Source organism: Aspergillus glaucus (assembly GCF_001890805.1).
Source record: "Aspergillus glaucus CBS 516.65 unplaced genomic scaffold ASPGLscaffold_16, whole genome shotgun sequence".
In the NCBI taxonomy this organism is placed as follows: Eukaryota; Fungi; Ascomycota; class Eurotiomycetes; order Eurotiales; family Aspergillaceae; genus Aspergillus; species Aspergillus glaucus.
The window spans coordinates 360,607-383,566 of NW_019170468.1; the positions used below are offsets into that span (position 1 = coordinate 360,607).

At 49.0% G+C, this 22,960-nt stretch overlaps 9 protein-coding genes across 9 annotated transcripts; 3 read left to right on the forward strand and 6 right to left on the reverse strand.

The window, feature by feature from the left end:
* Window positions 1-131: 131 nt before the first annotated feature.
* Window positions 132-1,281, reverse strand: ASPGLDRAFT_130725 (ACL4 family protein; the record flags this gene model as incomplete). The annotated part of the gene is made up of 2 exons (XM_022540983.1): window positions 132-768; window positions 824-1,281. The coding sequence occupies 2 exons, from the start codon at window positions 1,279-1,281 to the stop codon at window positions 132-134; spliced, it is 1,095 nt and encodes a 364-aa protein (XP_022398852.1).
* A 467-nt stretch (window positions 1,282-1,748) lies between these two features.
* ASPGLDRAFT_68125 (RWD domain-containing protein) lies at window positions 1,749-2,543 on the forward strand (the record flags this gene model as incomplete). The annotated part of the gene is made up of 2 exons (XM_022549229.1): window positions 1,749-1,815; window positions 1,891-2,543. 2 exons carry the CDS (start codon window positions 1,749-1,751, stop codon window positions 2,541-2,543), a joined length of 720 nt encoding a protein of 239 aa, XP_022398853.1.
* A 497-nt stretch (window positions 2,544-3,040) lies between these two features.
* ASPGLDRAFT_68126 (LYR motif-containing protein) lies at window positions 3,041-4,007 on the reverse strand (the record flags this gene model as incomplete). Its single annotated transcript, XM_022549230.1, has 3 exons — window positions 3,041-3,667; window positions 3,731-3,891; window positions 3,959-4,007. 3 exons carry the CDS (start codon window positions 4,005-4,007, stop codon window positions 3,041-3,043), a joined length of 837 nt encoding a protein of 278 aa, XP_022398854.1.
* Window positions 4,008-4,184: 177 nt separating this feature from the next.
* Window positions 4,185-5,230, reverse strand: ASPGLDRAFT_49567 (E2 ubiquitin-conjugating protein MMS2). The gene is made up of 6 exons (XM_022547135.1): window positions 5,180-5,230; window positions 4,956-5,072; window positions 4,802-4,881; window positions 4,612-4,737; window positions 4,474-4,553; window positions 4,185-4,411 (listed from the first exon to the last, which is right to left on the reverse strand). Exons 2-6 carry the CDS (start codon window positions 5,026-5,028, stop codon window positions 4,351-4,353), a joined length of 420 nt encoding a protein of 139 aa, XP_022398855.1. The 5' UTR covers window positions 5,029-5,072; window positions 5,180-5,230; the 3' UTR covers window positions 4,185-4,350.
* A 294-nt stretch (window positions 5,231-5,524) lies between these two features.
* ASPGLDRAFT_130879 (putative endosomal peripheral membrane protein (Mon2)) lies at window positions 5,525-10,968 on the forward strand (the record flags this gene model as incomplete). The annotated part of the gene is made up of 6 exons (XM_022540995.1): window positions 5,525-5,602; window positions 5,659-5,747; window positions 5,779-5,954; window positions 6,007-6,213; window positions 6,270-6,358; window positions 6,409-10,968. 6 exons carry the CDS (start codon window positions 5,525-5,527, stop codon window positions 10,966-10,968), a joined length of 5,199 nt encoding a protein of 1,732 aa, XP_022398856.1.
* A 571-nt stretch (window positions 10,969-11,539) lies between these two features.
* Window positions 11,540-13,908, reverse strand: ASPGLDRAFT_49570 (vacuolar protein sorting-associated protein 26). The gene is made up of 5 exons (XM_022547136.1): window positions 13,486-13,908; window positions 12,950-13,422; window positions 12,848-12,872; window positions 12,642-12,758; window positions 11,540-12,255 (listed from the first exon to the last, which is right to left on the reverse strand). Exons 1-5 carry the CDS (start codon window positions 13,703-13,705, stop codon window positions 12,038-12,040), a joined length of 1,053 nt encoding a protein of 350 aa, XP_022398857.1. The 5' UTR covers window positions 13,706-13,908; the 3' UTR covers window positions 11,540-12,037.
* Window positions 13,909-15,549: 1,641 nt separating this feature from the next.
* ASPGLDRAFT_49574 (gluconokinase) lies at window positions 15,550-17,153 on the forward strand. The gene is made up of 2 exons (XM_022547137.1): window positions 15,550-16,186; window positions 16,244-17,153. The coding sequence occupies exons 1-2, from the start codon at window positions 15,950-15,952 to the stop codon at window positions 16,694-16,696; spliced, it is 690 nt and encodes a 229-aa protein (XP_022398858.1). The 5' UTR covers window positions 15,550-15,949; the 3' UTR covers window positions 16,697-17,153.
* ASPGLDRAFT_576402 (uncharacterized protein) lies at window positions 17,071-20,371 on the reverse strand. The gene is made up of 4 exons (XM_022548267.1): window positions 20,356-20,371; window positions 20,031-20,295; window positions 18,162-19,968; window positions 17,071-18,085 (listed from the first exon to the last, which is right to left on the reverse strand). Exons 2-4 carry the CDS (start codon window positions 20,164-20,166, stop codon window positions 17,392-17,394), a joined length of 2,637 nt encoding a protein of 878 aa, XP_022398859.1. The 5' UTR covers window positions 20,167-20,295; window positions 20,356-20,371; the 3' UTR covers window positions 17,071-17,391.
* Window positions 20,372-20,725: 354 nt separating this feature from the next.
* On the reverse strand, window positions 20,726-22,369 carry ASPGLDRAFT_68133 (putative 2-oxo acid dehydrogenases acyltransferase; the record flags this gene model as incomplete). The annotated part of the gene is made up of 5 exons (XM_022549231.1): window positions 20,726-21,787; window positions 21,850-21,921; window positions 21,974-22,049; window positions 22,111-22,138; window positions 22,198-22,369. The coding sequence occupies 5 exons, from the start codon at window positions 22,367-22,369 to the stop codon at window positions 20,726-20,728; spliced, it is 1,410 nt and encodes a 469-aa protein (XP_022398860.1).
* Window positions 22,370-22,960: the final 591 nt, after the last annotated feature.

Here is a 22,960-nt window from a genome sequence, read left to right on the forward strand (position 1 = left end):
TTACTACGAGAGAAAATGGGCAATGCGAGTCATTTGCAAAATCATAGCACTTTCTATTGGTATCATGACAAAACTTGCATCTCATAAGACATGACTCTATGTACGGAGTAATTGGCATATAACAGTAACTCTTAGCAATCCGCCATCTCTTCGTCCGACTCGGCCTCAATCTCATCCACCCAGTCGCCTTCGCCTTCCTCGCCTTCCTTGTCTTCTTCGTCGATATCTTCGGGGAGTTCTTTGTTCATGGTTGCGACAAGTTCGAGAGCGTGCTCTTTGAGCCTCTCGTCCTCATACTGGACCGTATCATAGAGCGTCAAGCTCTGTTTGAGCCATTCCCGGCTAGCAACCAGCGACGCAAGTCGTTTCGATTCTGGCGTCTCTTGTTCGGGCTCTTCATCCTTAGGCGCCTCTTGCTTCTCTGCCAGCAGATTCAAACACCACCCTCCGAGGTACCATGCCTCGACACTTTGGTCGTCTTCGAGGATCAAACGCTCCAGCACTTCGAGCGCCTCCAGCTCCATGCCAACCTCCATTAATAGACGCGACAAACTGATTCTGATCGCGAATTCCGGAACCGTTGGGTCTTCTGGTGGCAATTCTTTCCACAGCTCCATACTCCGCGAAAGCGCTGACCGGGCCTCGTCTGTCCGGAGTTGTGAGATTCGGATGGATGCAAAGGTCTGCAACACTTCAGGCGCGTTGGGATTAACTTGGAGCGCTTCCGTAATGAGAGCTTCGCAGCGACTCTCCGCATCTTCTTCCCACCTGGTTGTTGTTAGTTTAGTTGCGCAAACCGACACTTGAGCAATGCAATACTTACGAAAGATCGGTCATGTAAATCTCAGCAACACCGCACAAGGCATTTGCCATCTTTCTCCTCTTATCTTCCAAAGTAGTGAGGTTCTCCGGGTCATTCGTCCCCTCCAGTTGTTGGATAGTATGCCTAAGGGACGAAACACCCTTCTCAAACCACTTCACACTGTCCACACCTCCCTGTTCACTCAATTGCGACAACCACAGGAACTTCTCAGAGCCACCACCCTGCGATTCCGGTATTGTGCCATTTGGATCCAATTCCACCGCGCGCATAAAGTGTTCTCTCGCGACATCGATTTCTCCGAGTTCGATGTAGACTTCGGCGACAGTGTTAAGGGCCGAGAGAGGCGAATTCGACGCAAGCTCGAGCGCCCGCTGAGCTACCGAAAGCGCTTCATCTGGCTGTCCCGTTTGGAGGAGTAGTGTCGCTTGCTCCAGAAGTTTCGAAGGGTCTTCGTTCATTTTCGAATTGCTGGCGCGGAGAGCGGACTTTGACTTGGATGCTTTCTTCTTGTGAGGTCTGGGTTTCCCCATGGTTTCACGACTCGTAGATAATCTCGTCACGTACTCTGTATTTTCAAAAAGGGGAATTATATCGACAAAAAATTCTCGAATCTGGTACTGCGTATATATTCTTGGACTTTCAGAAAAAAAGTTGAGCAGTGACTCGGCGGAAAATTGTTTTGGGTCTCTTTCCCTGTTTGCTTGGTTTGCATGTGGGACTGAATATTGCATCGCTCAGCGTCGAAGCAATAGCACTTCGACTTTGCAAAAGCTAAAGGAGGGTTGATTGTCCCCTATTAAACCGACATATACTCCGTATATTCTCCGTTGGAAAGAATTTGTTGTCTTGATTTCTCTTTTCATCCTCCAACGTCCATTTACAGCAATACCCCTCCAATCCGCTGGGCGGCAGAATCGAACACAAGATGGGCCGTGAGGATCAAATCGAGGAGCGCGAGGTGCTCGACTCTATTTTCCCAGAAGAAATCACAGGTTAGAGGGATTGCTTAGCTGGCACGGTTACCATCCTGTCGTTCCATTCGCTAATCTCTACGATCTGACACCCAGACCTGTCCGAAACCTCATACCGGATATCTGTAACTCTCGACACACCCGAAAATGATACCATCGAAGACGCAGAAGACGCAGAAGACGCAGAACAACCTATCCTGCTTCTGCAAGTTTCCTACCCAGCAGATTACCCCGACGTTGCCCCAGAGCTAGAGATATCAGCCCCGCATAATGCGCCGAAACACCCCCGACTGGACGTCCAAGAGGACCGGGACCGACTCTTTGAAGCGCTGGCGCCAACTGTCGAAGAAAACATGGGCATGGCGATGGTTTTCACTCTAGTCAGTGCATTGAAGGAGAGCGCGGAACTTCTCATGTCGGAGCGGGCGAATGCTGCTCAGGCGCTAAAAGAGATGGAAGCTGCCAAGGTAGAAGAGGAGGAGAACCGTAAGTTTGCGGGCTCAGCTGTTACGATCCAGTCATTCCTCGAATGGCGCGAGCGGTTTATGAAGGAGGTGGAGGGGAAGGAGCAGAGAGAACGCGAGGAAAAGGAAGCAGAGGACAAGAAGGGCAGAAAACCAGCAGCTCGGGACGAGAAGAAGCTCACGGGCAGGCAATTATGGGAGAGAGGCTTGGCTGGTAAGGGAGATTACGATGAAGAGGGTGAGGATGCTTTGCCGGCTGTAGAAAAGATGAAGATAACCTCATAGAGATGGTACTGTGTGTATAGTCTCGTTACGAAAAGCATATATTGAAAGATTGGCAAAAAGCCACTATTCAGATTGTTGTCTATATGCTGTTTTTCCAACCAGGTTGGCTACCAGTTACTGCCATGGATGTTGCTTGAAAATGATGACTCCTGCGACAAAAGACGATCGGGCATTTGATTTCGGTTCAGCAGTTCCGAGACGCAGTAGGCCATCGTAATGGGCCTGGACCTGATTTTTGGTATAAACCGTAAACCGTCATCCGGAACGGGGCAGGGGCAAAAATCGAGCATTTCAACCCGACAACCAGCGGATACGAGGCACCATGGTCGAATGGCCCCATGATACAGACAGAGTTGAGGATATTGGATCTCGCAGGTATAACCAGCGGGGAACAACCCAACTCCCTCGTTTGATATCCTGACTGGCTAAATGGTCGCCATACAAATCGGAGGCGATGCATGTCATTTTAACGGCGGAATCGATCGCCTTTGTCGCGATCATGCATTTGACGCTCTCTTCTCTTCCTCCGCCGCCAGCTTGCGTTCAGCAAGAACCACATTCCACATATCCCTTGCAAGCTTCTTGTTCTGCAGATCGGATTCGCGGATCTTATCGTTTACTTCCGTCAGAGCATCTGAAATCACTTGGGACCAAGTGTTTGGCTCTTCGCTATGCGTCAATTCGTCCCAAGTATCTTCTGCTCTCGCCATCACTAATGCCGTCTCCAAGCTTTCTCGCCGTTCAATACGTCTCCAGCGATTCTCGAGTTTGCTCCTAAGTGCTCCGCTCAGATTCATCGGTTGCGGCTTCTTGATACGCAAAAAGGGAACGCCGCGCGCGTTAATTAGGACAGGCACCCGACGTTTCCCGCTCACAACTGGCCGGGGACGAGAAGTAATTGGAATGGCGTCTGGATGTCGTCGCGCGGTCCTCTTCTCAAATGCCTGGATTTCTTCCTTCTTCTGTTCCTTCTTAGATTTGGGTTTCACGGGTTTCGCCTTGGACAGTGCTCGTTGGATTGAACTGTTCGTTTGTTTTTCCGACTGACTCTCTGAAATGAGTGTCGAGATGCGTTGGATTAAATTCTCATTTCCTCGGGAAGTGACGTGCATTAAATCCAGGGCCTTGCTCGAAGGGCGGAGAATTTAGCAACAGTTTGTAAACCTGCCCGGGCTGAAGATGGGTACCTCGTATCCAGCGTTCAAAGCGTTTAGTGTTTGCGACGGGCTTTGGAGGCTCTTATATTTGTGGAACTTCTGTTGTATCGTCGGCTTGACCTCGCCGAGGGTTGGTGCAGTACTCGGTAGTTTTGCGCATTGTCGGAGGAGTGCCCGGTAAAGAGCCAGACCTGATTAAGGTATGGTGGGTTAGGACGATGGCCAATCAAACAGTGATAGCAAGTGTTCAAAGCTTACACGCAAAGCGATGGATTCCCGAGAACTTTGGAGCAGTGATTCTGCGCATTTTGCAGAGCGTGCTCTGAAAAGGTGGATCGGATCTCCGAAACGGAGCGATATTACCCCAGATATGTCACGTGATACTACATCTCGTTTTTAAAACATCTATCTACTTGTGTTTACTGGTACATTGATAGCTTCTGGTACTGGGAAGCACCATTGAGCCATCGCGGTATATGAAAAGGTTGCGAAAGAAGTCATGCACTAATGAAGAAGAAACCGCGCCGATGCCTGCCGGTATGCATAGACTATATACGCTCTAGCAATGCCAACAGAGAAAGAAACAAATAGCAAAAACCAACCGCAATACTCCGCGTTCGTGATTTTCTAAACTATGCATGAAAAGAAACTTAGAAATTGGAGCCTTCAGCCGGCTGAGGCAGCTTTCTGTGTTGCGGCAGAGCCATGTATCTGAAGGAAAGATCAATACCGCTAAATTTTCGCAAGATAAATGGAACGGGGGCCCTGGTTACCTTCTGAGTTCGAGCAGGACAGTTTCCATGGTGTAGTCACGCTTCCATTGAGCAAGGCAGGGCAGCTTGGTAGGATCAACCTGGATTATGAATTAGCTATATTCCACCTAGTATCAGAACTGTATAGTGTTTATGTACCTTTCCACTTCGTTGGTCAACGCATGGAATGTTGACACGCGAGATGAATTGGATCGAGGGAGGGTTGTCAGGGTAATCGGCGCCGCAGTGGATGTTGACACTGTATATCCGGTTCTCATGAACGCTCTACCAGCCCAAGTCAGCGATATAAAGCAATCGACAAGCATAGGATCATATCCGGCAGACTAACGTGAGGAGGTCCAAGGATTGTACCGTTCCAGTTGCTCATCATCATATCCTCTCCATCCGCAAGACCGTACGAGCATGCCTCTGTATATCCGAAAGGGCCTGTATCAGCGGAATGATGCGTAATTCGATAGTGATCGCCAGTTGGACATGCTAACCTGCTCCCAGACCCTTCTCACCCTTCTCCAACTCTTCGAGGAGTCTGAAATTCCTGGGAACTTTCGCCGACATTGTGAGCGCAGGATATTTCTCCAGAACTAGGCAATCGACTGCAGCTGTAGACGGCAAAATGTTGGTAGAAGGAACGCCAAAAAAAAAAAAAAAAGAAAAAAGAGAGGCCGTCAAGTGGAAGAGGGGCACTGACGCACTGTATCCCACTTACCTACTGCAGAACGGTCCTCCGCTGAGTCACCACGTGATGATAACTATCACGTGGTTACTATCTCCACCTTAGCGTTTCCTGGAGATGCCACGCCTGACGCTTTTGTTGATCGACCAACCCTCTGGACTAAAGATAGGTTTCGGCGATTCTTTGCCTGGAAAACTGCTTACAAGCTGGAGGTTTGACTACTCTAGCGCTATTGCAGTGTGTGAGAATCAGCGTGGTTAATCTCCTACTGCTCCAATTCACCAATAGTCTCCGACGGGAGAACTCCGGACGGAGTATATTTGGTTTCAATACCCATAGTTCGAGTCAGCCATGATCTAAACCAGCAATTTATCTGAAATGTCCTCTCAATTCCTACAGACAGAGCTCTTGCATCTCATTCAAGAGTCAAAACGAAAGAATGCTGACCTGCGAAATGTCTGCTACCTCCCTTTTTTTGAATATTTATTATCCAAGCTAACCTCAAAGCGCAGGCTGCTGAGACGTCTCTCAATGAATTGAAGGCATTGCCTTCTACTTCAGAGGCCCAGACAACAGCTGGTGTGCTTAACCCCCAATCACTGTTTACGATGTCCCGTTACTAAGTAACCAAGAGACCTGGTACGAAGGCCGAAGTTTGTCGACCCGTTTATCATAACTTGCCATAGTCGCCATGCCAAGCTTGCTGGTATTGGAGTTGTGTGCTTACAGAGACTGGTGGCTTCACGTTCATTACCACCTGAGCGGCTGAGAGATGTTCTGAATGGGTTAAGGGAAACCACCAACTTGAGTATGGAGCCGAGGCGACCCGCAATACTCGCTGAGATGCTAACCCTATCAAGGTCTGGACATCCAACTCAAAATATTGCAAACATTGCCTTCTTTGTTGCAGCACTATTCCAATGAGCTCAGTGGAGAGCTGCTTGTGAGCACATTAGAAATATGTGCGATGTTGCAGGCAAGCAAAACCCTTGCCGTGTCCAGCACTGCGGCAGCCACACTACAGCAACTTGTGATGTCGACATTTGAGAGGATTGCCATTGATGACAGTTAGTCGCCGGCGTTTAATTGCCCCACCAATCAGTGCTGTTTGCTGACTTTCAAGGAATACTTGACTCGTCCAAACCAAATGAAACCGTTACTGTCGACGACCGTCCAGTAACTATTAGCTACTTCGCTTATGATGCATTACGGGTGAGCTGAATCCCCAGTTGCCAATTATTTCAAACTAATATAGTATCAAGGTTTTGGATGATCTCTGCCGTCTCGTAGATGGCGAACCACTGCAATTCCTACGGATGAAATCACTCTCCCCAACATTCACATTGGAACTTATCGAGAGTATCCTGGTTAATAATGGCAGCCTGTTTGTTGGACATGCGGAACTTACGCAGGTGCTCCGAGCTCGGCTTATGCCACTGACCGTCAGGTACTTATCTGAGAGGCACAATTTTGCTCAAACAGTCCGGGTTGCCCGGATCCTTCTTGTATGTCTGAAACGTCATATGTCACTTCTTACCGCGGAGTGTGAGATGGCACTTGGTCTGTTGACACACTTACTCGAACCGGATGGAACAGCACCCTGGAAGCGTGTGATTTGCATGGAACTTTTCCGATCCTTGTACGCTGAACCAGGTTTAGTCCGACTGATGTACTCACTATACGATGGAAAAGAAGGGAGAAAGAGCGTTCTTAGGGACCATATGGCTTCACTTGTTCGTCTGGCCTCCGAGAAACCGTCTTTGATCGGGGTCGGCAACCAATCCACGGTGCCTACGCGCGCGGAATATTCGAGGTCCATCACTGAGGAACAAATCACTCTAGAAGCTGGTGGAGTGGCTGGTGTCATTGGAACCTCCGTTCCATCTACTGATACAAATGTACCAGGCATCAGCAGCCAGTGGAGTGTGGTCCGCACACCTTACATGGAAATCCTCGACAAGACTGATGCGCCACTCCCCCCGGATACCTATATTTACAGTCTCGTACTCAATTGCATTGCTGTATTCGCTGAAGGTCTCGCAAAGTTCATACTTCCCTTGACTGTTCCTGAGTTCAAGCATAAACGAAAAAATCGAATCACAAGCCCTGATCAAGAACTTAGCTCCCCTATTGCGTCATCTCCAGATCTTCAAAGGACGCATTCTTGGAGAATCACTCAAAATTTAAAGTCTAAAAAGTCGCCTATACCAGTCAATCCTTTGGAATTGGAGTCCCACCCGCAGATTTCAGCAATCAAAGCATGTGCCGGGATTATCGAGAACTGCTGGCCTGCTGTTCTTGCTACGTGCTCGACGTTCTTATATGCAGCTCTGGATGACGAATTCTACCATAGCCTAGTGCGATCCTTCCAGAAATTGGCCCATGTTGCGGGCCTTCTGAGGCTTTCTGTTCCCCGTGACGCTTTCTTGACGACTCTAGGGAAAGCTGCTATGCCGCCTGAGACCGGTGGTGCTAAATCAGGGACTTCCACAGCACCTGTTTCTGATTCCCAGAACAACTATGCGTCTGAGAAAAGGCGTAAGGGTGCGGAGATCGGTTCCCCATTACCTGCAGATTCGCCAAGTACCACTTCAGACAGCCATTCTGTGCTATTAAGCACGAGAAACCTTTTATGTCTGCGTGCCTTGCTGAATTTGGGTATCGCTTTGGGGCCAATCCTAGACCAGCCAGCCTGGTCCATTATCCTTGAGACCCTCCAGGATACAGATTTGTTGATTGGGATATCGTCTGTTTCTACAATGAAGTCAAGTGCCGCAGCTAATAGCCCTGGGGATGCGGCAGCCGGCATCGACGTGCCCAAAGCGAACCTTGGCGCAGAGATCATTGCCGTGCAAACAGCATCTAACAAGATGTTTGAAAGCACTAATGGCTACCCCGCTGACTCGTTCCAAGACATTTTAGTTGCTCTTTTGAGTCTTTCACAGTTTACCGAGGAAACGACACAACAAGACCCATCAGAGAAAGTATCAGGCACGCCTCGTTCTCCACAGTCTCTTAGGCGTCCAGGGCACATGCGCAAGAGTACCCGTCGCGTATCGCTCACAGTTGGCAAATCCAAAGCGCAGGATGAACAGCTGAAATTTGTCTTGGAAAAAGCAGACGAGGTAGCTAAAGCGAACCTGGAACGACTGTCATCTCTGGATGAGAACGATCTTCGTGCGTGGCAGAGCCTTACGGACAGTCTTATATCAGGTGCATCGCATGGCGAAGTCAGCCAGGCTCTTCGTTTAAGAGCCAGCGAAGTTCTCAATAACCTTGTCTTTCAGACAATGAAGCAGAATGATGTCGACGACGATTCTTTGCGAAACACACGGCAGCTGAGGAACCTGGAGACCTTGAAAAAGCAAATGAATTCTCTCTATAATTCGAAACTGCCAGGTTCTTATCCTGCTGTCGTTATCGAGATCCACGAGCAAAGCCTGGAGATCCTGAAAAACACCTTAGAGCAGTATGCAGAAACCTTTGCCGATGGCTGGACCCTTGTCTTCGATCTCATTTCCAGCGTCTTTGGGGAGGTAATGGCCGAGGAGACATCGGAGACGAGCACGACAAATCCAGGAGGCAAAGCATCGTTGTTAGCTGATTCGCCCCGCCTTATCCGCGCAGCTTACAAGTCTCTTCAACTGGTAGCCTCTGATTTCTTATCTCTACTTCCAGCGCCTTGCCGTTTGAATCTTGTGGATTCTCTTTCAGGCTTTGCCTCACAGCAACAAGATTTCAACATCTCGCTGACTACGACCTCGTCTTTCTGGAATGTCTCAGATTTTCTCCAGGGACAAATAGAACGGTTCACCATTGAATCTCATGTCGATGCATCGGTTAGAGAAGAAGACCTTGCGACGCTAGCCAAGGACAACGATGTCTCCGTATCCCGTAATTCTCTATGGTTATTACTCTTACTGAGAATTGTTGACCTTGCAACCGATAGCCGAACCGAAATCAGAAACTGTGCAGTCCACACGCTGCTAAGGATCTTCGATGCCTATGGCCAACAATTATCGGCCAAGGCATGGCGGCTGTGTCTCAATAGAGTTCTCTTTCAAATGATCGAGAACGTCGAGGCTGAACTTACGGGAGTCGTGAAAGGACGGAACGGGGCAAATTCATACGAGCTCAAGCCATGGATAGACACGACAGTCGTGATGATCAAAGGATCTGCTGAACTGATTACAACTTTCTTCGATTCGATTGCCCAAGACGAAGAATTCGACCGTTCCTGGGAACGACTTCTAGGCTATTTCCAGACATTGATTGGCCTGGATCTTTTGGAATTCAGTGAAGCAGTGTTCTCCAGCTTGTCGAACATCCTTTTTAGGGTAGAAAGCCCGACTGGTTTCAGCAAACAAGCACTGGAGTCTGCATGGTCACTTTGGGATAGTGGCCATCCGGCCAGTAAGGAGGACTCGTTGGATCTCGACTGCCCCAATCAGGACTCTGCCTTGGCATACCTCCGGTCCTTCGAACAAATATACCGTCTTCATAAGGATGATCTGACAAGAGAGCGCATAGCGGGCATCCTTGAACATATGAAACTGCTTGCGTGGAACTCGGTCTCTCCCCGATATTCTCCCGATATAGACCGTTCTTCGACCCTGCAATCATTGATAATTGCTTCTACCAAGACCATTTGTCTGGATAAAGAGAACTCTCAGCCTGAAATTCTTCTTTGTCTTGCGGAGTACGTCGACTCTGCTTTATCAAAATGGACACCAGGAAGCGACTCGAGAAGACCGACGTTTGTCGCATTCTCGAAAAGTGCAATCGACCTCCTTCGCTGGTATATCGCTGACTTTGGGATCAAGAAGGATGTGTTTACGGATGGGTCACTGGCTACTGCATTGAAACATCTCTCCAACCCCGTTTCTCAGAAATACGAATGGCAAGGCAAGGATCGAGAGCCAAGATTGTGGCAGAAGGCGACCACAACATTTCTGGACATACTCCAGGTTGCGATTACCTATGTGGAGAAACAATACGAGAAGCCAAATGAAAGGGAAACCTCACGATTCTGGGAATGCGTGGTGGACATTGTGCGCGGTATAGTTTCTGCCAAGGGTTATCGCACTCAAGAACTCTCCATGGCAGACATGCTCGCGGATGAATCTTTTGATATCACCGCCTTCAACAGGCTGAAGAGCTTGATCATCCCATCTCTCGGAGCAGCAGTGATCAAAGATGATATTCGACGGGACTTCGCATGTGCATTGTTCGATTCTTCCTTTATATACGCCCCGAAGCGATTTGATCTCCCCGACACCACAACCTTGACGAACAACCCTCTCAAGGGGATATACGATGTTCGCCCAGGAAGAACCTTTGAACCTCCTCCAAGTACGCGGTCGAAGATGGCATACGTTCTGACTGATGCAATGTTTGAACTCGCAGCCGTCCCAGGGGACGATGACAACAACAACCAAGAGCCACACACCCTCCTCGCTCGATCCATCTCACCATACCTAATTCTTCGAAGCGCCGTATCCCTGCGCGCGTATATCGCGGACCAACCTCTTCGCGGGCTCATGCCGCAGCCAACACCCGCGCGTAAGGTTCTGCTGCACTTACTTCGAGGCATGGTGGAGCTACGAAGCGTACCTAGCGCTATCCCAGAACCTCCTGTGGTTAGAAGTGTAGCGGCATCTCTGGTCCAACCGAATGACAACCACCAGCTAAAGAAGCATCTTGAGTGGATATACCCGCTTGTCGTAAAGGCGGTGCAAGTAGCAGGGAAGGAAAAGGATGATGGGGAGGTTCTTCGGGTACTGGGGGAGGTGTTGCAGGAAGTTGGCCATTGTGGTATATAGATCTTCCCTCATTATACTGTACTTATGATTGAGTAATGGACAAGTGCTTGCTCTTCTTAAATTCGATTCTGCTAACTAGTTAACCAACTAACTAACTAACGTAATTCCCGAGCCAGTCGGCCACCCAGGCCAGCCGGCCACCTGCGTATACCATATTAATCGGCACTTTTCAAGGCTCAAATATATACACCAACAACGAATATAGGAGGGTAATACTAGGTATGTAGTATATATATGGACAGTAAGAAGCAATATATCAATTTTTAAACATTTTGTATATTTTCTTTGGCTCTAAATGTTAGATTATCCAAAAATACGAAAAAATACTGCTGTAATTTATATTACATTGAGAAGTGCCTATTCTAGAAAGCTCTGTGCTTAGTATATAGAACTATAGTACCATTAATCATCAACTCAAACAACACAGGACAACACCGGCCCTTGGTAGGGAGGCTGGCAGCGGCACTGTCGGCTGGTAGCGCAGGGCTTTGATCCGGGGAGCTTGAAGCAACTCGCCGTGGCGGGTAGGCGGGTTGTGCGAGTTGTTTCAATCCTGGACAGAGGTTCTGGAGTTGCCAGTGAGCTTAGTTCGCCGTTTCAGCCGGCTCATTAGGCCTGTAAGAGTTTCGTCTCTGTAGCAAGTCCTGATGGGTTGGTAGGGTTGGGCCTGGGATAATAATGTGCAGTACGCGTACTTTGTTGTGCTTTGATGATGGTACGTACGAAGTAATACTTAAAAAGAGAAGACACAGAAGCATAATTACTGACATGATGCACGGAGAGACGGAGAACTATAGGTCCAAGTTGCATCCTCGTTTGTAAGTATGGACACATTCGTCAAATCAATACTTGGGGATGCAAGACGAAAGTAAAAAGACGACATCGGATCATATACGACGACTGACAACATCGAGTCATGATAAAAGAAGCTAACACAATAAGGACAGGGTATAAGAGTACATGTGAATGATGGTAAGAACACTCCAAACAGCTGACATGTCATAAATACGGAAGCACAACCGGAAGAAACAACCCCTAACCCGATCGACATAGCTCTAAGCTCTAAGCTCTAAGCTGCCGGAGGAGGGACAGCTTGCTGCTGTTGTTGCTGATGAGCTTCGCCCCTTCCGGGTCCAGCAGTGGCCGAACCGGGCGGCAGAGGCTGCTGTTGCTGCTGGATCTGCTGTTGTTGGATCTGTTGCTGCTGGGCGATCTGAGGGGTAGCAGCGATCTCGGGAGCCTGGCGGAAGAGAGTGATTTCGGATTGCTTGAAGTACCGACGAGCATCTAGAAAGTAAACACGAGTCAGCATTGGTCGTACTTTTGATACATACGAGGCTCCGCCTGTAATGAAATCGAAACTTCGGGAAAAACTAAAAAGGTTTCAAAGAGAAAAAACCCGGGTAGTGTGGGGCAGCCACGCGAAACCATAGCTGTATCAGGTATAGCGTGGGAGTCACCAGGCCGGGGACCGGGAGTCAATAACCGATCGGTTATTGATCCACGCCGCCGTGGGATGCTGAAGATGCGTGGGATACCCATGACAGCCTGACAGCCTTAGGCACGAATGCATATCAACCCCAAAGTTTCGGAGTGACCCAAATCTCTGCAAAAAAAAAAAAAAAAAATAAAAATAAAAATAAAAACAAAATAAAATAAACGCAAGCACCTACCTTCATCAATAAGAACCAGACTGAGGTAATAACGTGTCGAATATTTCTTGTTGACGTCACGGAAGGTGGGTGTCAAATCGAAGCCGCCAAGGAACAGACGGATGGGAATGGTTTCTCCTGAGTCTTGGTTAGCGCGATGCTCTTCATTACTTCACATCGAGAAGATCCAGATGTGCTTTGGCATCAAGACCAAAAGGCTCACTCACCTCGTGAAGGCGAACCATCCATAATCTACCGTGTGACACCGTGTTAGCCAAACCGAGGTCCCAACGCATTGTCAAGCTTGCAGATCTGTAAGACGAGCTTACCTCAAAGCGAACCAGCGTCTCACTCTCGTTATACTGATTGGGCGGAGATCCAGTCGTCTCCCTCCGAATAATGGACAGCTCCATATGCTTGATCTTCAACCGCACAAGCAAGAAATAGATACGCCCGACAATGACATCCTTCAGGTGGTATTTCGACTTGGAGTACTCAAACTCGATGTGCAGACAATCCTCGATACCGACGTCCATCTTAATCGGGCTGTTGTTCTCTGGCGGCATGCGGTAGGAATAGACCCAAAGATCCTTCTCGCGCACGACGTCGGCCATACGGCGGGAGACGGTGACGCGCACGAAATACCGGAGCTTTACGTTGATGCCATTGTAAGATTCGTATTGCTTCTCGACGTTCTTAAAATTGAAGGGGAAGGTCTGGGGGTGTTGGAGTTCGCCGGGAGCTGCGAGTTCTTGGACGAGGGAGAGGAATTCGTAGTGGTTTCCGCGGTCGTAAAACATCTCTTCAGACACCCGTCAGCCATCATATCATACCGGAGTATAGTGCTCATGTGGACGTCTCGTACCAATCGTTCCGATGAACTGCACCTTAATTCCCGTATGCTCTAACCGTTTCCCATCCTTGGGTCTAACCGTCACAGCACCCTTGACGGACTCTCCATCCATGTACAGCGGGGCCCTCTCACGGCGGCCCTTGTCGAGCTTGACATCGACCGTTTGGCGCTCATCGCTGTCTTCGAGAACGACGTCGATATCGACGGGGGTGGAGAAGAAGAGGGAAGTCATGGCGGGCGGCGAGGGGAGATCGTTTCGAGACGCAGCGAACTAGGCGAGATCGTACAGTATTCCGTGAGCTTGTTGTGATTCGTGATTAGTCGTCGAGTATCGATTAATAGCGAATGGCCATGTCGCGTGGCCTTGTCTCTGCGTCGGGCTTGTCGCTGGCGGGCTTCATCGGTGGTTCGAGCTGCGAGCTGGCATATCGCGGATTACGTAAGTCTAGCTTCATTGCAACAAAACAACAGCTCTTCTACAGAGAATCTAGATCAACGGCTTGAATGCTGGGATCGTATCTTTATTCAATGCAAAGGTAATCGATTCTGTACGTCTAAACAGTGTGAGGGCGATGCTGATGGCTTGGTGTGCCTGACATACTTGTAGTGTACTCCGTATGTGCAGTATGCGGAACTATGCTTCTTGCGGCTGATAAGATCGCTGGACGATGAACGAACAAACTAAGATAAATCTCTACAATATGGAGTACCTGTACAAGATGTATGTAGATCAAATGGCCATAGGCTTCGAGATCACCAAGGCAGGATGGTTGAAGGTTGACATTTCATCTTTGGATACAGAGTATGCAGACTCTATACGACAAGCTGTAGTGTTATCTCTCTTTCAATTGCCCCTTGTATTTTAGACCTCGACTTTCGGTCCCATTATCACAAACAACCCTGATCAAAACATGACGTTTGTCCGTTCCTCAACGGTGATATCTGTACAAGCGGATTTATATGCAAATCCGCAAACAACAGGACTGGAAATCGTTTTCCGCCGACTCCTATTCCGCACCAACAAGGTGGAGTTTACTCCTGGTGCTCCGTACTCGTGCTCCGTAGAGCGCAGACTATAAATGCTGCCTAGGCAAGACCGTGTTCGGATATCTGACAGCAATGGTCAATGTGACGGCGCATTATCTACGAGACTACGGGTTACCCCGGATCAGAATCCTTGAGGGATGTCAATGCGCCTGTCATCCGGCGATGAAGATCCGTCTGCGTCACTCATTAGGATACTAGAAAGAGCTTTCAAGGTAACCGGTCAGATAGAGGGGCGGTCCATGTTACCCCTCTTTGCGAGATAATCAATAGCCTGAGGGACACGAAGGAGTATTCCATTCCGTCACACGTAGCTAGCTAAACCTGTATGAGTATTCACCAACAGATCCCGGCACTTCATTTTCCGCCGGAACCTAATATCGGCAAATTTGGTTCCGATGGCTAACAAAGTAGAAGAACAAGGATCCGCAATGGATGTGTTCCGTCCGGGATCTTCAATTGCAATCACACCTCCTCCGGGCCGCTTGTTGAACGGAATATTCCCGGCCTCCAATTGCAGACGTAGTGGAGCAAGATGGTCCTTTATATCGTGGGGAATCCGTACTGTACCCCGGAGAACACCGTCCGGCGAGGGAAAAGTTATCAAAGGTACATACTCCGTACGGAAACTTCATAATACAGTATGGAGTCGGATAGATCAATCCGAACTTCACAATTAAAAAGCGCAGTCTCCACATCAGTATATCTCTCAAAATTTCGGCATATGCAGGCTTCCTGGCAGCATACATACAAGTACAAGTAGACGGACAAGTCGGATATGTGCAAGGTGTCGGCATCTGACTCAATACCCGGAACGGCATAGCGTGGGGGGCGTCTGTCATGAAATACGGTGTGGTAACAGGCCGTAAGGTAAGCTTGCCCCGAATCCCCGGGCAGGAGTACCGAGCTAAGCCGGATTAGTCACGGCGGGTATGCATGTCAAGGATGATGTCATGTGACTACTCTTCGGGTTTTGCATTTTTCAGTAGGGTATGAAGTAGAGTATATCATGAGACAAAGACACAATATAAAGAGCATTACCCCGTATCATAGAGCTATGTACTCGAGATATATGTACTACTACATACTAGGGGGCCCCAAACTCTACAGATCGATCGGCAACTAACAACCAAACCGGCGGCGCATCCCTTTTCGAATCCACCCTTCGTACTATCGATAAATTACCACATTCCAGAACAGCCCCACCAATTCCGGATTCGAAACGGCTGAGTGAATAAGAACGCTCTGTTTGCATCTTTCTCTTTTCTGTTTCTCTTTTTCTTCTCTTCCCTAGACCGTCCCTTGTATATATATACCTTACCACTGCTCGCATTCTGGTTCACCCGTTCAAATCCACCGGAACCATATCACCTCGGCGTCATACTTGTTTTTATCTTTCTCCGTCCCTTTCTTCCTCTTCTACACCACCACCATGTTGTCTGCTGGTGAACGGCCTCAGCCGCCGACTCTCAATGCCGTCCTAGACTCTCCCGTAAAACCCGTTGCCCTCAACCACTCCGCCCACTCTACTGCAACCTGGCCAGAGATGGACCAGGTTGGGAATATCCAGCACATCTGGGTCATCACCGGCCCCGCAGGATGTGGGAAAAGCACCGTTGGCCTCGGCCTGCAACGGAAATTAGATTGTCCCTTTCTCGAGGGTGACGACGTGAGTCCCTATACCTAAACCACCAAAATGACAACGACAAAATGCTAACAAGAACAGTTCCACTCCCCCTCCAACAAACAAAAAATGAGCCAAGGCGCCCCCCTCACCGACGAAGACCGCTGGGACTGGTTAATCTCCCTGCGCAAAGCCGCCATCGACTCCCTCTCCCCCTCCGACTCGAACAACTTCCACCCGCCCTCCGGCGTCATCGTCGCCTGCTCCGCGCTGAAGCAGAAATACCGTGATGTCATGCGCGTTGCTGCGTACGGAACACCTCTCGTCCAGATCCACTTTATCTACCTGCGGTTGTCGGAGAGCGTGCTTATCCAGCGGGTGAATCAGCGCGAGGCGCATTATATGAAGAGTGGGATGGTGCATTCGCAGCTTGAGGTGCTCGAGGAGCCGCTGGGTGAATGGGATGCGTTGACTGTTAATGTTGAGGGGCCGAAGGAGGATGTGCAGAAGAATGTGTGGGAGTTGGTTGGGGCCAAGTTGGCGGAGTATGAGTAGTCGCTTGCCCCGTCTCTCTTGCTGTTCTTCGTTTGTTTTTCCTTTTGGTATTGGTTGGGACATTAAAAAGCATACGCATGCATGGTCTCCATCCCGGTGTCTACGGAGTTCTCATGCGCTGGGAAGCATGAGGTCTGTTTTCGGCATTATTTTCGGAGTTTCTGTTTACTGGTTTCTGCATTGTTTATGTCGGTTTGAAACGATTTATACCCCGTCGTTTAGGGGCAGAACTGCTTTTCTTGTCATGTCTTTTGCCCCGTCTTGATTTCGAATACCCAGTGAAATACAATTGTTTCAAAGTTAGTTTCTACTGATGACTTTTGCAATATCGTGGTTGCTCTTGTATGCTATCGTAGACTCCAGACAAAACCGATACCTTGCAGATCATCTGTCATTTGTGTTCCTAATCATTTTTCCTATCATATTAGACTAACAGATACATAAAGTCATTGCACACTCATACAATCTGAGCGCTTCTCCTCTGTTTTTCCCTCTTGTTGTTTAGCCCTACAATGTCATAGCGCAATTAGCTCCCTTTCTCTGTCACATTTCCCATGACGAGTTAGAACGAGCCAAAAAAAAAAAATAAATAAATAAATAAAAAAAAATAAAAATAAAAAAAGACAGTCGTGAATGCTCAACATCTCGACTCCGTTGCAGACCGAGGTCCAGGGCCAGGTCCCGTTGTCGTTACGTTACTCTGGCGACTTCTTAGGGGTAGACACATACTTGTCAGAAATGAGATCGTACACCTGATCCTTTCCAAGAGAGCTGCCACTGATCAATCCGAGCCAATGCGCCAACTTGTCCCATCCTTTGCTGTTGCGCAGGTCCATCGGCTCGTCACCGGGAATGAGCTGGATCAGGCGATTCCCCGAGACCGGGTCGGTAACCTTTGCGGCGATCTGCTTGCTGTACGAGTTGTTGGTAGCGGGCTCGAGAGGCGGAGACGGGTTGGGGTCGTAGTGGACATAGTAGAACAGCTTGTATCTGGTTCCGAAGGCCACGATGGCGAAGCATCCGCGCAGCTCGTCTGGAGGGTTGCGTCGATTATCGCCGGTAGCTTCGACGAGGGCGAGTGCACTGGTGGCGTACTCGAGTGACATTTCCCATTCTTTTGGCGAATCATCGCGGGGGCGACGCACGAAGGCACGGAGTCCGTTTTTGAAAAGGAGGCCGTCCAATTTCAACTCACGATATCCAGGGCGAAGAAGGCAGCGGAAGGTAGCAGCTCCGACAGCCACCATGAACGAGTTGGAGCCTTTTACCATTTCGCTAAGGTAGCGGCCCCAGGCCTCTTCGACGGATCCAGAGTATTCGTAGTCTTGAATTTCCAAGACACGTTCTGCCTTATTGACTCTGGGGTCGGTCGTCCAGTAGAACTCGGTCCTGTGTAGTTGTATGATTTGTTAATCTTCTTCGGAACCTCGCAAGTAGGGTAAGCAACAAGTTGAGGCAGACTTACTGCTCAGGGTACTCGGATTTCTTGGAGAAAGGATCCTTCGGACCGATGCTCGAGAAGGTCAGCTTAATGCGATCCATGATGCTGGTTCTTTTGACATCCGCAATCCCGATCATCGGACTCATACACAGCTCCTTATCATTAGGCTCGTCATCATCAGAATCCATAAGGCCAAGTTGAGAAAGTACATGACGCCCTTTTTGCGAGAACGATGATTTGATTTTGGCTCCAGTCTGTAGATCCTTCAACAGCAGCAGACCATAGCGGTCTCCTTTGCCAACCACTGCGTAGTCATTGTTCAACCGAAAATTGGTATAGGCCACCTTCCGGCAGTAAGAAGAGACTTTTGCGAGCGTGTGGTATGTGTGGACATCCGAGAACTGCATGATAATGGACAGGACCTCGTTAGGGAAGATGGAGGATTTAGTCCCCGTGAGCTTTTGGCTTTCCGCTGCATTGAAAAAATGTATTAGTGCGATAAAGTTAGAATGCTCGTATGGGGGTTTTCCGCCCTCGTCATCTTGAATGTCGTTGTCCTGATCGGCCTCGTCTCCATCGGCCTGGCTGTCATCGTCCCAATCATCCTCGTGATCATTCTCATCCTGACGACCATCGTTTTCCTGACCATCGTCGTTATTGTGAATATCCTCGCCTTGACGATTATCGTCTTCCTGATTATCGTCGTTATCGTCACCGTTCTCTTCGTCAATATCCTCGTCCTGATCATCACCCTTATCATCACCCTTATCATCGTCCTGACCATCGTCCTGACCATCCTCTTTGTCATACTTCCAGAACAGGGGCAAAGAAGGGGACCTTATCACATTCACTGTGCCGTCCTTTTCGACTTTGACCTGGACTAGGACAGCATGAAGAATCGAGAAGACCATGGCGCTGAAATCATTGAGACCCTGATCCAGACCGGCCTTGACCACTTCAACAACGGACACTTCTTGGATTTCAACCGAGTTGAGACAAGCAGTAAGGTAGACAAGGACATTATTGAGCCAGAAAGTGGTTTTTTTTGGGGCTGATCCAGGCTCAACGCCAGGGATATGGCTTTCTTCCAGAAAGCGTGGAAGCAATTTCTGCTGAGGGGGGCGAAGTTTTGCGTCCGGAATCAAGAAGTAGCCCTCTTCCTTCTTTCTTCTGTCCAGGACCTCAGGGCATTCGAAGGATACTTCGCCTGTCGCCAAGGAGAGTATCGCAAAGGCCATCTCCCTGAATGAGAACTCTTCTGGTGCCCAGCTGGAGATATACCTTGTCAAGAGGTAACTATAGGTAGCCCTGATACGATCGAACGCATTCATCCAGATGTGCTGGCAGGGAGCACTGACTGACGCAACAGAATTCTTTGGTGTGACCGTCTTGATGTTGAAGCCGTCGGGCAAGGTTCGTGGCTTCCTCTCGATGTCAGGTTTCCATTCCACGCTGGCGGCTATCTCCTTTGGCGTACCGCGCTTGAGTACCCTGCACTCCCTGGAGTTTTGACCAACGTACTTAATCCACTCTCTACCGTGGGGCACGTTCGAGAGCTTGAAATGAGCGCCGTCGTCGACGGAGAAGATCTCGCGATCAAGGTCGACAGTGTAAGTGTATTCAATGAACAAGTCGTTCATGTGGTCAATCGACATGGTCAGCATCGGAGCTCTTTCGAGGCGGTCATCGATGGCCAAGTAACACTTCGAATACACTTCCTCCTTGGAGACCTCAGCATCCTCTTGACCAACTTCGACGGCCACGGGAAGGTGGTGCTCCTCGAACTGCAGAGCAAGGCGAGTGTAGATCTCTCTCATTGACTCGAGCCATTCTGTTTGGAACGATTCCAGTCAGACGCTCGATTCATTTGCGATATCGTTTCTTTGGACTTACTATGATATTCCTCAGGGTCGGTTGGAATCCGTTTCACGATGGCGTCCCCTAGGCCCTCAAGGTAGCTATCGAACTGGTTATAGTAGATAAACCATCTACCACGGCAGCGGACGAAGAGATGTCCTCTGGTTCCCATGTTGGCTTGGGGCTCAATAGAATGGAGCGAAACACAGAAAACACAGAGATGAAATGGAACTGGAGAAAACAAAAAAGAGGGGAGGTGATAGAGGCGAGAAGAGGGAAGAAAAAGAAAAGATGGGATACAGCCAAGGAGGGCCTACAAACGAACGCGTTTGGCAACAGCGATATGCGCAGCTGCAGCAACAGTACTTTTTGAGCGCTAGAAGACCAAGAAATAGTGGCGGGGTCGACAAGGGTGCCTAATTGAGGGGTTATATCAGTGAATTGGGGTATTATTGACAAAAAGGAAGACTGGTAGAGAGGACAGTGAAGGCGTTGCCCAGCTCTTGTGTTTCCAGGAAGCCCTAGAATAGTGAATGGTGGTTGAATGCTGCCATAGCAACACCTGTCTGGATATCATTACCATAAGCATGCCGTAATTGATAGAATGGAGCTGGGACAGAAAAGACCATATCTTCATCGAATTTGTTCTATACAATGCTTGTAATGTCTTGCATGTGCAAGGTTATGCCAAGAATCTCTGCGCGAATCGAGTTTACATAGTACAGCTAGCGCTACCTTAGGTTCAAAAGCATCAACTCTGGAGACTCGATGAAGCGTCGGACCTTGGTCGCCATTCTAGCCATGGTGGCTCCGTCAACAACTCGGTGGTCAGCACTCCAGCTAAAATTCACTAGCTCGCCCTTGGTGACTTGACCCGCATCATCAAAGATGGGCGTCGTTCTGGATTTGCCGACTCCCAGAATCGCAACTTCATTAGGAACAATCACGGGCATCACATAAGTTCCCCCGATGTTGCCAATGTTGGAAACGGTAATGGTGCCCCCGCTAAGGTCTGCTGGTGTGAGCTTACCCTCTTTTCCAAGGGCACTCAGACGTGACAGCTCTGTTGCGATGTTGAGAATCGACTGGTTCGCGACGTCTTTGATGTTTGGAACAATCAAGCCATTTGGAGTATCTACTGCGACTCCAATGTTGTGTCTAGGACGCATGATGAGTTGTGGCTTGTCCGGGTTGCTCGTGTCGACTTTTGCGTTCAGGAGGGGGTACTGATCTAGGGCAAGAGAGACGGCCTTGATGATGAATGAAAGGAAGGTGATCTTCTGAGGGTCTTTAGGATCACTGGCTAGCTTCTTCCTCAGCGTAGTGATATCGTTGATATTGAGCTCATCGGCATAAAGAAAATGTGGGATGCTGAGTGACCGGCTCATCGTCTTAAACATTTGAGACTGGAACGGACTCAAATTGACCACCTTTTCAGTCTCTAGTGTACTAACAGCGGCCGGCTGTGTCGTGGGTGCTGAATCCCGCATGGCGATGAACTTATTGACATCCTCCTTGAGCACCCGTCCATCCTTGCCGGTGCCGTTAACGTCCAAGATATTGACATTGTGAAGTTTGAGTAATCCTCGAACTGCCGGTGTAGCCAACGATGCGTAACGTGATTTTGGTGCCTCCGAGGCAGGTTCTGGAGAAGCAGGCTGGGATGGTTGTATAGGCTGCGTGTGTTGCATCTCTGTCGGGACAGGACTGGTTTGAACTGGTTCCGGGCTTGGTGCTGGCTGGGCATCCTCGTCTGGATATTTCGCATCGTCGACTTCTATGTCACAGAGAGCCTAATGGAAATGCGTTTCTGTTAGCAAATGGTCTTTAATGAGAGTCAAAAGGACTCTCCTACCCTGCCTGTTGGAACGGTATCGTCGGCCTGGAAGTGAAGCTTTTTGACAATCCCTTCGTATCTCGCGGTAATCTAGTCTCGTCAGAAGATCATCCAAGCAGACGTAGAACGACAGACAACGAACATCATCGACGGCCTTGTCGGACTGATATTGGCAAAGGGGGTTCCATTCCTCGATATGCGCGCCTTCTTCGACATACCTAGCCGTTGACATTAGAATCTTTCTGGAGCTTTGCTTTCACATTTCTCACACCGGCTTACCATTGAATGATCTGAACCTCCGTTATCCCTAGGGAGAATCCGAGTAAGCAACCGCAGGAGCTGAAGCCAAAGATAGGATAGAGCTACCTTCTCCAACATCCTTCAGAACCTGAGACTTGATTGACCATAGAGACGGAGCCGCATGAAATCTGCGACGAGGGATAGTTAACAATGTTGGAGACAGCGTTGGCAGGAATCGCTGGGACCTGCAAGTCCTGGTAGCCCAGGCGATACCTCTGCTACCCCGCAAAGCATTCATCTTGGATCTGTGGTCGAATCTGGGGTAGAGCAAACTGAAAGAAGGTCGTCCAGCGACATTCTGGGTTGGTACTATTATTTATCCCCGGCTGGAGCTGTACCCCATATGCAACTGCTGTACCTCCGCAGTACTGCTATCGCCGATGATAACCGAGCAGCCCGTGATATCACGTGCCAGGTCACTCCGCATTTCGGGAATTCGGACATCTGTTGTTCCTTCTGGGATTAGCTAGAGAAGTACATATCTCTCTTTTGGCAAAGAATACGGATGTGCTTGGTATACTTCAGAATAGACGCTGCTTCTGTAATCCCCTAAATGTTGCGCATTACCCGTCTCATTGCACCATACTTCTATAGTACGCAGACCGAGTCCCATGGTATGCGACAGAAGACATGGTAGCAAAAATGATCTTGTTCATTTGAATTTAAGACTAACCCAGTATTAATCTTTGTTTTTGCTAAGGCAGGCAATGGTATCCGTGAGATCCAGTTGACTCAAGATCAATCCATAAATCCTCCGATATGCCGGTGCTCATCGCCAGGTACGGAACCCTCCACCAGTAGTTCTCTCAGGACTCGCGGTCGATCGTCA

Excerpts from the sequence above, each read along its gene's own strand:
- ASPGLDRAFT_49567 (XM_022547135.1), bottom strand. The coding sequence starts at position 5,028 with ATGTCGGCGAAAGTTCCCAGGAATTTCAGACTCCTCGAAGAGTTGGAG. Across the intron at positions 4,738-4,801 it reads CAATCCTTGGACCTCCTCAC|AGCGTTCATGAGAACCGGAT; the intron begins GTTAGTCTGCCG and ends TTGGGCTGGTAG. Across the intron at positions 4,412-4,473 it reads GTCCTGCTCGAACTCAGAAG|ATACATGGCTCTGCCGCAAC; the intron begins GTAACCAGGGCC and ends TCTTTCCTTCAG.
- ASPGLDRAFT_49570 (XM_022547136.1), bottom strand. The coding sequence starts at position 13,705 with ATGACTTCCCTCTTCTTCTCCACCCCCGTCGATATCGACGTCGTTCTC. Across the intron at positions 12,873-12,949 it reads AGACGCTGGTTCGCTTTGAG|ATTATGGATGGTTCGCCTTC; the intron begins GTAAGCTCGTCT and ends GTCACACGGTAG. Across the intron at positions 12,256-12,641 it reads TCTGGTTCTTATTGATGAAG|ATGCTCGTCGGTACTTCAAG; the intron begins GTAGGTGCTTGC and ends TTTACTTTCTAG.
- ASPGLDRAFT_49574 (XM_022547137.1), top strand. The coding sequence starts at position 15,950 with ATGTTGTCTGCTGGTGAACGGCCTCAGCCGCCGACTCTCAATGCCGTC. Across the intron at positions 16,187-16,243 it reads CCTTTCTCGAGGGTGACGAC|TTCCACTCCCCCTCCAACAA; the intron begins GTGAGTCCCTAT and ends TAACAAGAACAG.
- ASPGLDRAFT_576402 (XM_022548267.1), bottom strand. The coding sequence starts at position 20,166 with ATGGGAACCAGAGGACATCTCTTCGTCCGCTGCCGTGGTAGATGGTTT. Across the intron at positions 19,969-20,030 it reads CGACCCTGAGGAATATCATA|AATGGCTCGAGTCAATGAGA; the intron begins GTAAGTCCAAAG and ends CGTTCCAAACAG. Across the intron at positions 18,086-18,161 it reads AAATCCGAGTACCCTGAGCA|GACCGAGTTCTACTGGACGA; the intron begins GTAAGTCTGCCT and ends ACAACTACACAG.